The sequence below is a fragment of the Pseudophryne corroboree genome, chromosome 4 (assembly GCF_028390025.1).
Source record: "Pseudophryne corroboree isolate aPseCor3 chromosome 4, aPseCor3.hap2, whole genome shotgun sequence".
In the NCBI taxonomy this organism is placed as follows: domain Eukaryota; kingdom Metazoa; phylum Chordata; class Amphibia; order Anura; family Myobatrachidae; genus Pseudophryne; species Pseudophryne corroboree.
Window position 1 is genome coordinate 201,293,958 of NC_086447.1, and position 12,361 is coordinate 201,306,318.

The 12,361-nt window shown below is 49.4% G+C and overlaps 1 protein-coding gene across 9 annotated transcripts in view; it reads right to left on the minus strand.

The window, feature by feature from the left end:
- The window catches only part of SNED1 (sushi, nidogen and EGF like domains 1), a 233,832-nt gene that overhangs the window by 56,175 nt on the left and 165,296 nt on the right, over window positions 1-12,361 (minus strand). For 8 of the 9 annotated variants that reach the window (XM_063915763.1, XM_063915765.1, XM_063915764.1 and 5 more), the window contains 5 exons: window positions 6,005-6,121; window positions 3,534-3,650; window positions 3,127-3,243; window positions 1,934-2,110; window positions 1,729-1,842 (listed from right to left, as the gene is read on the minus strand). In XM_063915763.1, coding sequence (XP_063771833.1) covers window positions 1,729-1,842; window positions 1,934-2,110; window positions 3,127-3,243; window positions 3,534-3,650; window positions 6,005-6,121 — 642 coding nt within the window. The remainder of the gene's footprint in view (window positions 1-1,728; window positions 1,843-1,933; window positions 2,111-3,126; window positions 3,244-3,533; window positions 3,651-6,004; window positions 6,122-12,361) is intronic. The other variant, XM_063915762.1, reaches the window with a different exon arrangement.

Below are 12,361 nucleotides of genomic sequence, written 5' to 3' on the forward strand. Positions count from 1 at the left end.
TACAAGTTCAAAAGCTCACCTCCCCCAATAAATATAGAGTTCACAAGCCTGCCTACAGATGTGTCCTCATACATCTAGCCTCAATACGCCAAGCAGCGAGAGATGACTTGCGTGAGTAAGCCTACAGGTCCCCTGCAACTCTGTCGGCAGTCTTTTTTTGCTGAAAATGCGTCTTATTAGCATTTAACTAACAGCCCTAATTGAATACCCCCCTCAGTTGCACACAGATATACAAGTGTCATATATCAAATTAATCAGCGCGTCCTAGTCACATAGCAATTTTTGGCAAGAAGAAGCAAAAAAGACACCAGACACTAGAAGATTCTCACACGACCTGACGTGCCAAGAGGCGCTATTTGGCATGAATGCAGCAAAGTTGTATGAGGATATATTTGTACCTGGTGTATGTAGAGTTCACAAGCCCATCTAACCAGTGTATATAGGCACCACTAGCTTACCTCCTCTTGTATATAGGCGGTCAGAAGTCTACATCTCCAGTGTATACAGAGGTCACAAGTTAATCTCAGTGTATGCAGGCATTACAGGCCCACCACAATAGTATATACTGGCCACCAAGATCCACCTCTCCAGTGTATGCAAGCACCACAGGCCCTCCGCCTGCTGTATGCAAGCATCACTGGCCCACTTCCCCTTTGTAAGCAAGCACCATAGACCCTCCTCCCTGCTGTATGCAAGCAACACAGGCCCTCCTCCATGCTGTAAGCAAGCACCACAGGCCCTCTTCCCCGCTGTAAGCAAGCACCAAAGGCCCACCTCCTCCACTGTAAGCAAACACCAAAGGCCCACCTTCCCGCTATATGCAAGCACCACAGCCCCTCCGCCCCAGAGTAAGCAAGCACCAAAGGCCCACCTCCCCCACTGTAAGCAAGCATCACAGGCCCTCCTCCCTGCTGTATGCAAGCACCACAGGCCCTTATCCCCGCTGTATGCAAGCACCACAGGCCCTCCTCCCACTGTATGCAAGCACCACAGGCCCTCCTCCCCAGAGTAAGCAAGCACCAAAGGCCCACCTCCCCCACTGTATGCAAGCATCACAGGACCTCCTCCCTGCTGTATGCAGGCACCACAGGCCCTTATCCCCGCTGTATGCAAGCACCACAGGCCCTCCTCCCGCTGTATGCAAGCACCACAGGCCCTCCTCCCAGAGTAAGCAAGCACCAAAGGCCCACCTCCCCCACTGTAAGCAAGCATCACAGGACCTCCTCCATGCTGTATGCAAGCACCACAGGGCCTCCTCCCCAGAGTAAGCAAGCACCAAAGGCCCACCGCCCCCACTGTAAGCAAGCATCACAGGCCCTCCTTCCTGCTGTATGCAAGCACCACAGGCCTTCCTCCCTGCTGTATGCAAGCACCACAGGTCCTACTCCCCACTGAAAGCAAGCACCAAAGGCCCACCTCCCCCGCTGTATGCAGGCATCACAGACCCTCCTCCCCGCTGTATGCAAGCACCACAGGCCCTCCTCCCCACTGTAAGCAAGCACCAAAGGCCCACCTCCCCCGCTGTATGCAGGCATCACGGCCCACCTTCCTAGAGTATGCAGGCATAGTAAGAAACTTTGCCACACTACACAGGTATCACAATCACATTATACATAAATACAGTGACTTTTAATTCCTCTATAATAACACAATATTATTACTCATATCTACCACTCATACCTGAAGGTCAGCTGCATATCTGTTTTATTCACATAGTAATGGCCTTACCTAGTTCACAATGTTTACCGCTGTATCCTTCCTGGCAGTCACATAGGAAGTGAGACACACGATCCTTGCACACTGCGCCATTTTGGCATGGTTGTGATTCACACTCATCAATTTCTATGGTCATAAGAAGAAGCTTTGAGTGTTATTCTCTAATTTACCAGCCCTCCTATCCCACCTGATCTCCATGCAGCGACAAATCACTTACCCTCACACTGTGGGGGCTCACCCCACATGCCATCGTCACTGCATATGCTAGTATTGTTTGGGGTGTTCATTCTATACCCCTCATTACATTGGTATTCCGCTTTGTCACCTGGCCATGTCGATGTGACAATAATATGGGCATATTTCACTTCTTCTGGTGGCCCGCAGTCCAACTCTGCTATATAATGGGTGAGGTAGCGCACACGTGTCAGAATGGGGTGTAGGAAACATACTGTAAGTTACTGATGTGTTGAGAATTGTAAATACAAAATCAAGGCAATAATTACCTGATTTATGTAAATAAATGAACCAAAAATATAGCAAATAGTAACTGTTATGATTAGTTTTAATGATCTGTTCATTTATAAACACACAACTTAAGAAGTGATGATGTACTGTATTAATCACCTAGGATAAAATATCTCATAACAGTTGGCATTACAGTGACAGTGCTAGCAGCTTCTCGCTGACTGTGGAAGTCGTCACAATGTAAACTTTCCTAACAATGGCCCTCATTCCGAGTTGTTCGCTCGTTGCCGAGTTTCGCTATATTGTGATTAGTCGCTTACTGCGCATGCGCAAGGTTCGCAGAGCGCATGCGCTTAGTTATTTTACACAAAAGTTAGGTATTTTACTCACGGCATAACGAGGATTTTTCATCGTTCTGGTGATCGGAGTGTGATTGACAGGAAGTGGGTGTTTCTGGGCGGAAACTGGCCGTTTTATGGGTGCGTGCGGAAAAACGCTGCCGTTTCTGGGAAAAACGCGGGAGTGGCTGGAGAAACGGGGGAGTGTCTGGGCGAACGCTGGGTGTGTTTGTGACGTCAAACCAGGAACGAAACTGACTGAACTGATCGCAGTGGCAGAGTAAGTCCCGAGCTACTCAGAAACTGCAAAGAAATTTCTATTCGCAATTATGCGAATCTTTCGTTCGCAATTCTGCAAAGCTAAGATACACTCCCAGTAGGCGGCGGCTTAGCGTGAGCAATGCTGCTAAAAGCAGCTAGCAAGCGAACAACTCGGAATGAGGGCCAATGTATGAAACATTCTGATACCTGAGCATTAAGGCTTCCACAATATACAACAACTGTTATCACTGACCCAATATTGGACCAGGGCTCTGATTCGGATTTGAATGCAAACAGAACCATGATCACATAAATGTGTTCTGCGGTAATTAGAGTTTTCACTCACCATTCTCACAGTGACGGCCAGAGTAGTGAGGCGGGCAATAGCACTTGTACTTGCCCTTGAAATGAAAACATGTGCCGCCATTGTGACATGGGCCCGACGAGCAGGGGTCTCTCATCCCTGAAATGATAATTACAAGTGAGGTTGATCAGTGTGTCTCTACAATATCGCATCAATGATCAAAACAAAGACAGTAAAGATTGTACAACATCAAGCATAACAGTGAGGCAAGGACTGCAGGACCACACGGCAACCTTCACATTCTACATTAGAATCCTGAGACTTTGTGACACCAGACAGCAATGCAACAGGAAAAAAAGGGAAATACAGATACACCCCCGATACACACACTCCCCCCCCCCCCCCCCACTCCACCGAATGAACCCATTCTGCCGTTCTCATTGACTCACCTGTCTCACAGTGTTTTCCAATGAATGGATAGGGGCACACACAGTGATAGTCCTCATGGGTTTCCTTACACGTTCCTCCATTCCGACAAGGGAGCAAACTGCACCGCGCCGGCTTTACTGAGAGAGAAAGAAGGTGATAGAGAAGGAGGGAAATATAAGATGATCAGGGTAAAGGAAAATATGCAAAGTGAGATAAAGAAAAACAGCATTTCACATAGGAAGACCAATTCAGCACTGAGCAAGGGTGGACGCAGTGTCCATGCCGTACGTAGTTGTCTGAAGTTGCAAGTCTTTGCATGTATCCCAATTGTTACCCCACAAAGCTGCAATACAGAGACAGATGTGGATTCTAGTGGGTGTATCTGGGAGGTAACGGGTGGCTAAGATGACATGGGTGTATAGCTGAAAGTGTTGCTAAACTCCTCACATAGGAGGCCATACATAGGGCTCACACAGAAGGCCACACCCAGATGGGGACACTGCACCTGCCGTAGGGCTCACATAGGAGGCCACGCCCAGAAGGGGACACTGCGTCTGCTGTAGGGCTCACATAGGAGGCCACACCCAGAAGGGGACACTGCACCTGCCGTAGGGCTCACATAGAAGGCCATGCCCAGAAGGGGACACTGCACCTGCTGTAGGGCTCACATAGGAGGCCACACCCAGAAGGGGACACTGCACCTGCCATAGAGCTGGCGAAAGTTTCCAGGGTGCTACCATTGCATGTAAAATCGTTCCGAGACAGAAATACACACCTTAAGAGGCTGCAAGTGGTCATCTCAGTTTTTTAAAAATCGCCTGCCCTATTAACATATGACTCAAGACATGACTGAGGCTCAGAATCAGGCCCATTATTAGATAAAGCAACCAGGCTGTCTCAGATGGTAGGTTACGGGGGCAGCATATGGAAGGAATCAATGTCAAAATTATTTTGCAATAAATTGTAAGTAGGGAGCTTAAACCGATGGAGTGGACCTGGTAACCTGTGTTTTTATACATGTTCACAATGGGTTTTGTAAAGAAAGAGAAAGGCAGCATTTCCCTATCCACCTCGGACAGCAGAAGAAACAGACACAGCACTGATAATGGGCAACTCCAGAGCAGCTGTGCTGCATGTCCCCCCAGACAGCAGATCTCCACATGTGCAGTGATATCCTTGGGACTGCATTGCTGTGTACGTGCTGGTAATGGGCAACAGTCTGCTATGGACCTAGGGGGTCAGTCAGAGTTGATCGCTCACTAGCTACTTTTTACAGCGCTGCGATCAGATAGTCGCCGCCTATAGGGGAGTGTAGTTTCGCTTTGCAAGTGTGTGAACGTCTGTGCAGCCGAGCTCTGCAAAAACATTTTGTGCAGTTTCTGAGTAGGTCTGTACTTACTCAGCCCTTGCGATCACTTCAGCCTGTCCGGTCCCGGAATTGATGTCAGACACCCGCCCTACAAACGCTTGAACACACCTGCATTTTCCCAAACACTCCCTGAAAACGGTCAATAGCCCCCGACAAATGCCCTCTTCCTGTCAATCTCCTTGCGATCGGCTGTGCGAATGGATTCTTTGTTAAATCCATCGCACAGCAACGATCCGGTTTATACCTGTACGACGCGTCTGCACATTGCATACGCATGCGCAGTAGTGACCTGATCGCTGAGCTGCGAAAAACTGCAGCATGCGAACAGGTCGGAATGACCCCTATAGGGGGTCATTCCGAGTTGATCGTAGCTGTGCTAAATTTAGCACGGCTATGATCATCCACGCTGACATGACGGGGGACGCCCAGCACAGGGCTAGGCCACCCCGCATGTCAGTCCCTGCCACGTCACTGAAGTATAAAATCATCACACAGCGGCGATGCTTTTGTAATTCAGGAGTAGCTCCCTGCCAGCGCAGCTTTTGCGCGCTGACCGGGAGCTACTCATCGCTGCCCGGCTCGCAGCGGCTGCGTGTGATGTCACGCAGACGCTGCGGCCCGCCCCCCGCACGGTCCGGCCATGCCTGCGTTGGCCGGTCCACGCCCACAAAACGGTGGCCAAGCGCCACCGTGCCGCCCCCTCCCGCCCAGCGACCGCCTCTGCCTGCCATGACTGTCAGCCATGCGCCGGTGCACGCGATAAACTGCAGCGAGCGATCAGGTCAGAATGACCCCCATAAACTCATCTTCCCAACACATGGGGTGCCTTCAGCATGGGTAGAACCAACATATTTATATAGAGTGTAAGCTTGCGAGCAGGGCCTTCCTACCTCTATGACTGTTTGTTATTACCCATTTTTGTTATATCATTGTTATTTCCAATGTAAAGTGCAACGGAATTTGCTGCGCTATATAAGAAACTGTTAATAAATAAATAATATTTAGTTTACGCACGAGTATATATTTTTCTCTGTAATGTGCATTTCATTGAACTTAGTATTTAATACCAGCTATGCCCTCCGCTTGCTTTAAAGGTAATGTTAATTAGGTCCCTATCCTCACCTTTTTCACACATCTTTCCAATGAATCCATGGGGACACACACAGGAGTAAGTGTCTTCCTGAGACTCGCATCTCCCACCATTCAAACAAGGGTCGGAGTCACAAGGAGAAGGCATTGCTAAAGAGACAGATAGAAGAGCAGGAATGAACTGGTTCCCTTCATTTATATACTGTCATAATTATGTAATCACTATTAATTATCTACAGTTCAATATTGCCGGAGTGCCTCAAAAAGTTATTGGGGGGGGACACTTCCACAATAGTTTACTTATTTTTTAATGAATGCTCGATGTTGGGAGCAGACATTAAAGGTAAAAAAAATAGGTGAGTTGGAGAGGACACCTGACATAGGGGTCTATCTACTAAGCCTTGGGGAGAGATAAAGTGGACGGAGATAAAGTACCAACCAACCAACTCCTAACTGCCATGTTACAGGCTGTGTTTGAAAAAGAACAGCTAGGAGCTGATTGGTTGGTACTTTATCTCTGTCCACTATATCTCTCTCAAAGGCTTAGTACATAGGCCCTCATTCCCCTTCAGTTTTGCTGTTTTAGCAAAACTGTAGCTGGCTGTGATCGGATGCTGGAGGCTGCCCAGCACAGGGCAAGGCCGCCCAGCATGTGAATACCGACAGCTATGCGATCACAATGCAATTTCTCTTACGTCCTAGAGGATGCTGGGGACTTCAAAAGGACCATGGGGTATAGGTGGGATCCGCAGGAGCTTGGGCACACTAAAAAGACTTTGACTGGGTGTGAACTGGCTCCTCCCTCTATGCCCCTCCTCCAGACCTCAGTTAGACTTTGTGCCCAGGAGTGATGGGTCACACACTAGGGGAGCTCTACTGAGTTTCTCTAGAAAGACTTTATGTTAGGTTTTTTATTTTCAGGGAGACCTGCTGGCTACAGGCTCCCTGCATCGTGGGAGTGAGGGGAGAGAAGCAGGACCTACTTCTTCTTAGTTAAGGGCTCTGCTTCTCGGTTACTGGACACCATTAGCTCCAGAGGGTTCGATCACTTGGTTCGCCTAGCTGCTTGTTCCCGAAGCCGCGCCGTCACCCCCCTCACAGAAGCCAGAAGAAAGAAGCCGGGTGAGTATTAGAAGAACCGAAGACTTCAGTGACGGCAGAAGACTTCAGTAACGAGGTACAGCGCAGCGGTAGCGCTGCGCTCCATGCTCTCACACACATCACCAACGGCACTCGCAGGGTGCAGGGCGCTGGGGGGAGCGCCCTGGGCAGCAGTTACTGAGGTCATCCAGGCTGGCTAAAGGCATATTCGGTGCCCGGGAACCGTATATAATACCCCCGCCAGTATACATTTTCAAATTTGAGAGGGTCTGAAGCGCGCCGGGAAGGGGCGGGGCTTAGCCGCACAGCTCACCAGCACCATTTTCTTCTCTTCACAGAGACGCTGGCCCGGGACATCCATGCTCCTCACATGTAAAAGGGAGCTAAATGGGGGGGAGGGGGCATAGATAAATTGGTGCTTTTTTGTTTATTTCAGCACTGCTGATATATATTATCGTTGTGTAGTATATAGGCGCTGGGGCGTGAGCTGGCATACTGCCTCTGTGTTTCTCTCTCCAGGCTTCCCTGTAGGCTGTCCCCTTTATTGGCCAGTGTGAGTGTGGGGGTGTCGGTACTACGTGTCGGCATGTCTGAAGCTGCTGATTGGGTTACTATGTTTACTATGTTAAGTACACTTAATGCTAATGTGGCTTTATTGTCTAAGAGGCTTGATAAATCTGATTCTCAGACTCAAACATGGAGAAAATCCATGGAAGATGCTTTGGCTCAGGTGCAGACCCCCTCAGGGTCACAAAAATGTTCTTTTACCCAGATGGTAGATACAGATGCCGACATGGATTCGGATTCCGATGTCGACTTTAATGAGGCTACTTTACACCCAAGGGTTGTTAAGAGTATTCAGTACATGATTGTAGCTATTAAAGATGTTTTACATATCTCTGACGCACCTACTGTTCAGGAAACAAGGGTTTGCCTCTTTAAAGGGAAAAAACCTGAGGTAAAGTTTCCCCCCTCTCATGAAATGAATGCTCTTTGTGAAAAAGCTTGGGAGTCGCCAGACAAGAGGTGGCAGATTCCCAAGAGAATTTTTATGGCGTATCCTTCCCCCTCTGATGACAGGGAAAAATGGGAGTTGTCTCCAAATGTCGACAAGGCTCTATCCCGTTTGTCCAAGAAGGTGGCACTTCCGTCCCCTGACACGGCTGCTCTCAAGGATCCGGTGGATTGCAAGCTGGAGATGTCTTTGAAGGCCATTTTCGTTAATACTGGTGCATTGCTCAGACCTGCTGTGGCGTCGGTATGGGTGAGTAGTGCTATTGCTAAATGGGCGGATAATTTAGCTTTTGATATGGATACCCTTGATAAAGATAATATTCTTTTGACTCTTGGTTATATCAAGGACGCTGCAGATTACCTAAAGGATGCGGTGAGAGATGTTGGCCTCTTGGGATCAAGAGCCAATGCCATGGCGGTCTCGGCCAGGAGAGCGCTGTGGATCCATCAATGGAATGCTGATGCCGACTCCAAGAAAAATATGGAAGCTCTCCCCTTCAAAGGTAGTGTCTTGTTTGGTGACGGCCTGGCTGACCTGGTGTCTACCGCTACTGCGGGTAAGTCATCTTTTCTTCCTTATGTTCCCACACAACAGAAAAAGGGGCCCCATCAACAGATGCAGTCCTTTCGGCCTAATAAATACAAATGAGGAAGGGGCTCGTCCTTCCTCGCTTCGAAGGGCAGAGGAAGGGGAAAAAAGTCGCCTGCAGGTTCAGGCACCCAGGAACAAAAGTCCTCCCTTGTCTCTACCAAGTACACCGCATGGCGCTGGGGCTCCCCTGCGGGAGTCCGTGCCGGTGGGGGGCCGTCTCCGAATCTTCAGTCAGGTCTGGTTTCAATCGGCCCTGGATCCTTGGGTCTTAGACATAGTGTCCCAAGGGTACAAGCTGGAGTTTCAGGAGATGCCCCCCCGCCGCTTTTTCGTATCGGCCTTGCCAGTTTCTCTTCCAGAAAGAGAAGTAGTAATTGCTGCGATACAAAAGTTGTGTCAACAGAGGGTCCCAACGGGGGGAAGGGTTCTATTCGAGCCTCTTTGTCGTACCGAAGCCGGACGGTTCGGTCAGACCGATTCTGAACCTAAAATCCCTCAATCCATACTTGAAAACTTTCAAGTTCAAGATGGAATCTCTTTGAGCTGTGATCTCCAGCCTAGAAGGGGGGGATTTTATGGCGTCAGTCGACATAAAGGATGCCTACTTACACGTCTCGATTTATCCTCCGCATCAGGCCTCCTGAGATTTGCGGTGCAGGATTGTCATTACCAATTTCAGACGTTGCCGTTTGGGCTTTCCACGGCCCCAAGGGTTTTCACCAAGGTTATGGCAGAAATGATGGTACTCCTTCGCAAGTGAGGGGTCACAATTATCCCGTACTTGGACGATCTCCTAATAAAGGTGAGGTCACAGGAACAATTGTTAAAGAATGTGGAACTCTCCCTGACGGTTCTGCAACATCACGGTTGGATTTTAAATTTGCCAAAGTCTCAGTTAATTCCCACGACTCGGCTGCCCTTCCTGGGCATGATCCTAGACACGAAGCATCAGAGAGTGTTTCTTCCAGAGGACAAAGCTCTAGAAATACAGTCCTTGGTCAAGGAGCTTTTGAGACCGACAAGAGTGTTGATTCATCAATGCACTCGAGTGCTAGGGAAGATGGTGGCGGCTTACGAGGCCATTCCGTTTCATGCCAGAGTGTTTCAGTGGGACCTGCTGGACAAATGGTCCGGGTCTCACCTACACATGCACCGGAAAATAAGTCTATCTTCCAGGGCCAGGATCTTTCTCCTGTGGTGGCTGCAAAGCTCTCACCTTCTAGAGGGATGTCGTTTCGGAATCCAGGACTGGGTCCTGCTGACCACGGATGCAAGTCTCCGAGGCTGTTGCGCAGTCGCGCAGGGAAGAAGTTTCCAGGGAAAATGGTCAAGCCAGGAATCTTCTCTCCACATAAATGTTCTCGAGTTAAGAGCCTCCTGCAAGCGAAGACTTTTCTTTAGGGTCTTCCTGTCCTGATCCAGTCGGACAACATCAAAGCGGTGGCGTACGTAAACCGCCAAGGCGGAACAAGGAGCAAAGCGGCAATGGCGGAAGCCACAAGAATTCTCCGCTGGGCGGAACAGCACGTAAGCGCTCTGTCAGCAGTCTTCCTCCCGGGCGTGGACAACTGGGAAGCAGACTTTCCCAGCAGACATGATCTCCATCCAGGAGAGTGGGCTCTTCATCAAGAAGTATTGCAGAAGTGACAAGGCGTTGGGGAACTCCTCTGATAGACATGATGGCGTCTTGCCTCAACAAGAAACTTCCGAAGTATTGTTCCAGGTCAAGGCACCCCCAAGCCTGTGCGGTGGACGCCCTGGTAACTCCGTGGGTGTTTCAGTCGGTGTATGTTTTCCCTCCGCTTCCTCTCATTCCAAAGGTGCTGAGGATCATAAGACGAAAAAGGATTCAGGCAATACTCGTCGCTCCAGATTGGCCACGGAGGGCCTGGTATCCGGATCTTCAGGAATTATCAGTGGAAGATCCCTGGTCGCTTCCTCTAAGAGAGGACCTGTTCCTGCAGGGGCCCTGCCTGTTTCCGGACTTACCGCGGCTGCGTTTGACGGCGTGGAAGCTGAACGCCAGATTTTAGCTTGGAAGGGTATTCCCAGGGAAGTCATTCCCACTCTCCTTAAGGCTAGAAAGGATGTCACAGCGAAGCATTATCACCGTATTTGGAGAAAATATGTGTCGTGGTGTGAATCCAAAGCAGCTCCTGAGGAGGAGTTTCACTTGGGTCGTTTCCTCCATTTTTTTTGCAGGCGGGCGTGGATGCGGGCATAAAATTGGGTTCCATCAAAGTCCAGATTTCAGCCTTATCTATTTTCTTTCAAAAGGAATTGCCCGTCATTCCTGAGGTTCAGACTTTTGTGAAGGGAGTGCTGCATATCCATCCTCCTTTTGTGCCACCCGTGGCGCCGTGGGATCTGGAAGTGGTGTTGTAGTTTCTTATGTCTCACTGGTTTGAGCCTTTGCGTAAGGTTGAGTTAAAGTCTCTCACTTGGAAAGTGGTCATGCTTTTGGCTCTGGCGTCTGCCAGGCGAGTATCTGAGTTGGCGGCCTTGTCTCACAAGAGCCCTTATTTGATCTTCCATACGGATAGAGCGGAATTGAGGACTCGGCAACAATTTCTGCCGAAGGTGGTCTCTTCGTTTCATATTAACCAACCGATTGTGGTGCCTGTGGCTACGGATGCTGTGGCGGTCCCAAAATCTCTTGATGTTATAAGAGCTTTGAAAATTTACGTCGCCAGGACGGCTCTTGCTAGGAAGACAGAGGCTCTGTTTGTCCTGTATGCTTCCAACAAGATTGGAAATCCTGCTTCTAAGCAAACTATTGCTCGCTGGATTTGTAATACGATTCAGCAAGCCCATTCTTCGGCTGGGCTACCGTTGCCGAAATCAGTAAAGGCCCATTCTACCAGAAAGTGGGCTCATCTTGGGCGGCTGCCCGAGGGGTCACGGCACTTCAACTTTGCCGAGCAGCTACGTGGTCGGGTTCAAACACTTTTGCTAAGTTCTACAAGTTTGATACCCTGGCTGATGAGAACCTCATGTTTGCTCAATCGGTGCTGCAAAGTCGTCCGCACTCTCCCGTCCGGTCTGGAGCTTTGGTATAGACCCCATGGTCCTTTTGGAGTCCCCAGCACCCTCTAGGACGTAAGAGAAAATAGGATTTTAATACCTACCGGTAAATCCTTTTCTCCTAGTCCATAGAGGATGCTGGGCGCCCATCCCAGTGCGGACTGTTCCTTGCAGTTAGGTTGATACTGGTTATTTTTGGTTACACGTGGTTGTGTATCAGTTTGTTCAGCTTGTTGCTGTTGTTAGTTCATACTGTTATCTGGTTTCATGCTACTCCAGTTGTACGGTATGTTTGTGGTGTGGGCTGGTATGTTTCTTGCCCTTAGTTTAACAAAAATCCTTTCCTCGAAATGTACGTCTCCCTGGGCACAGTTCCTATAACTGAGGTCTGGGGGAGGGGCATAGAGGGAGGAGCCAGTTCACACCCAGTCAAAGTCTTTTTAGTGTGCCCAAGCTCCTGCGGATCCCGTCTATACCCCATGGTCCTTTTGGAGTCCCCAGCATCCTCTACAGACTAGGAGAAAAGAATTTACCGGTAGGTATTAAAATCTTATTTTTGCAATGCAATTTTCCGGGTCACATCAGCCGCCCTGGACCTGCCTCCGTTTTCATCACGCCCACCAAATGCTGCATCACCGCCCCTACAAACGCCACAATAC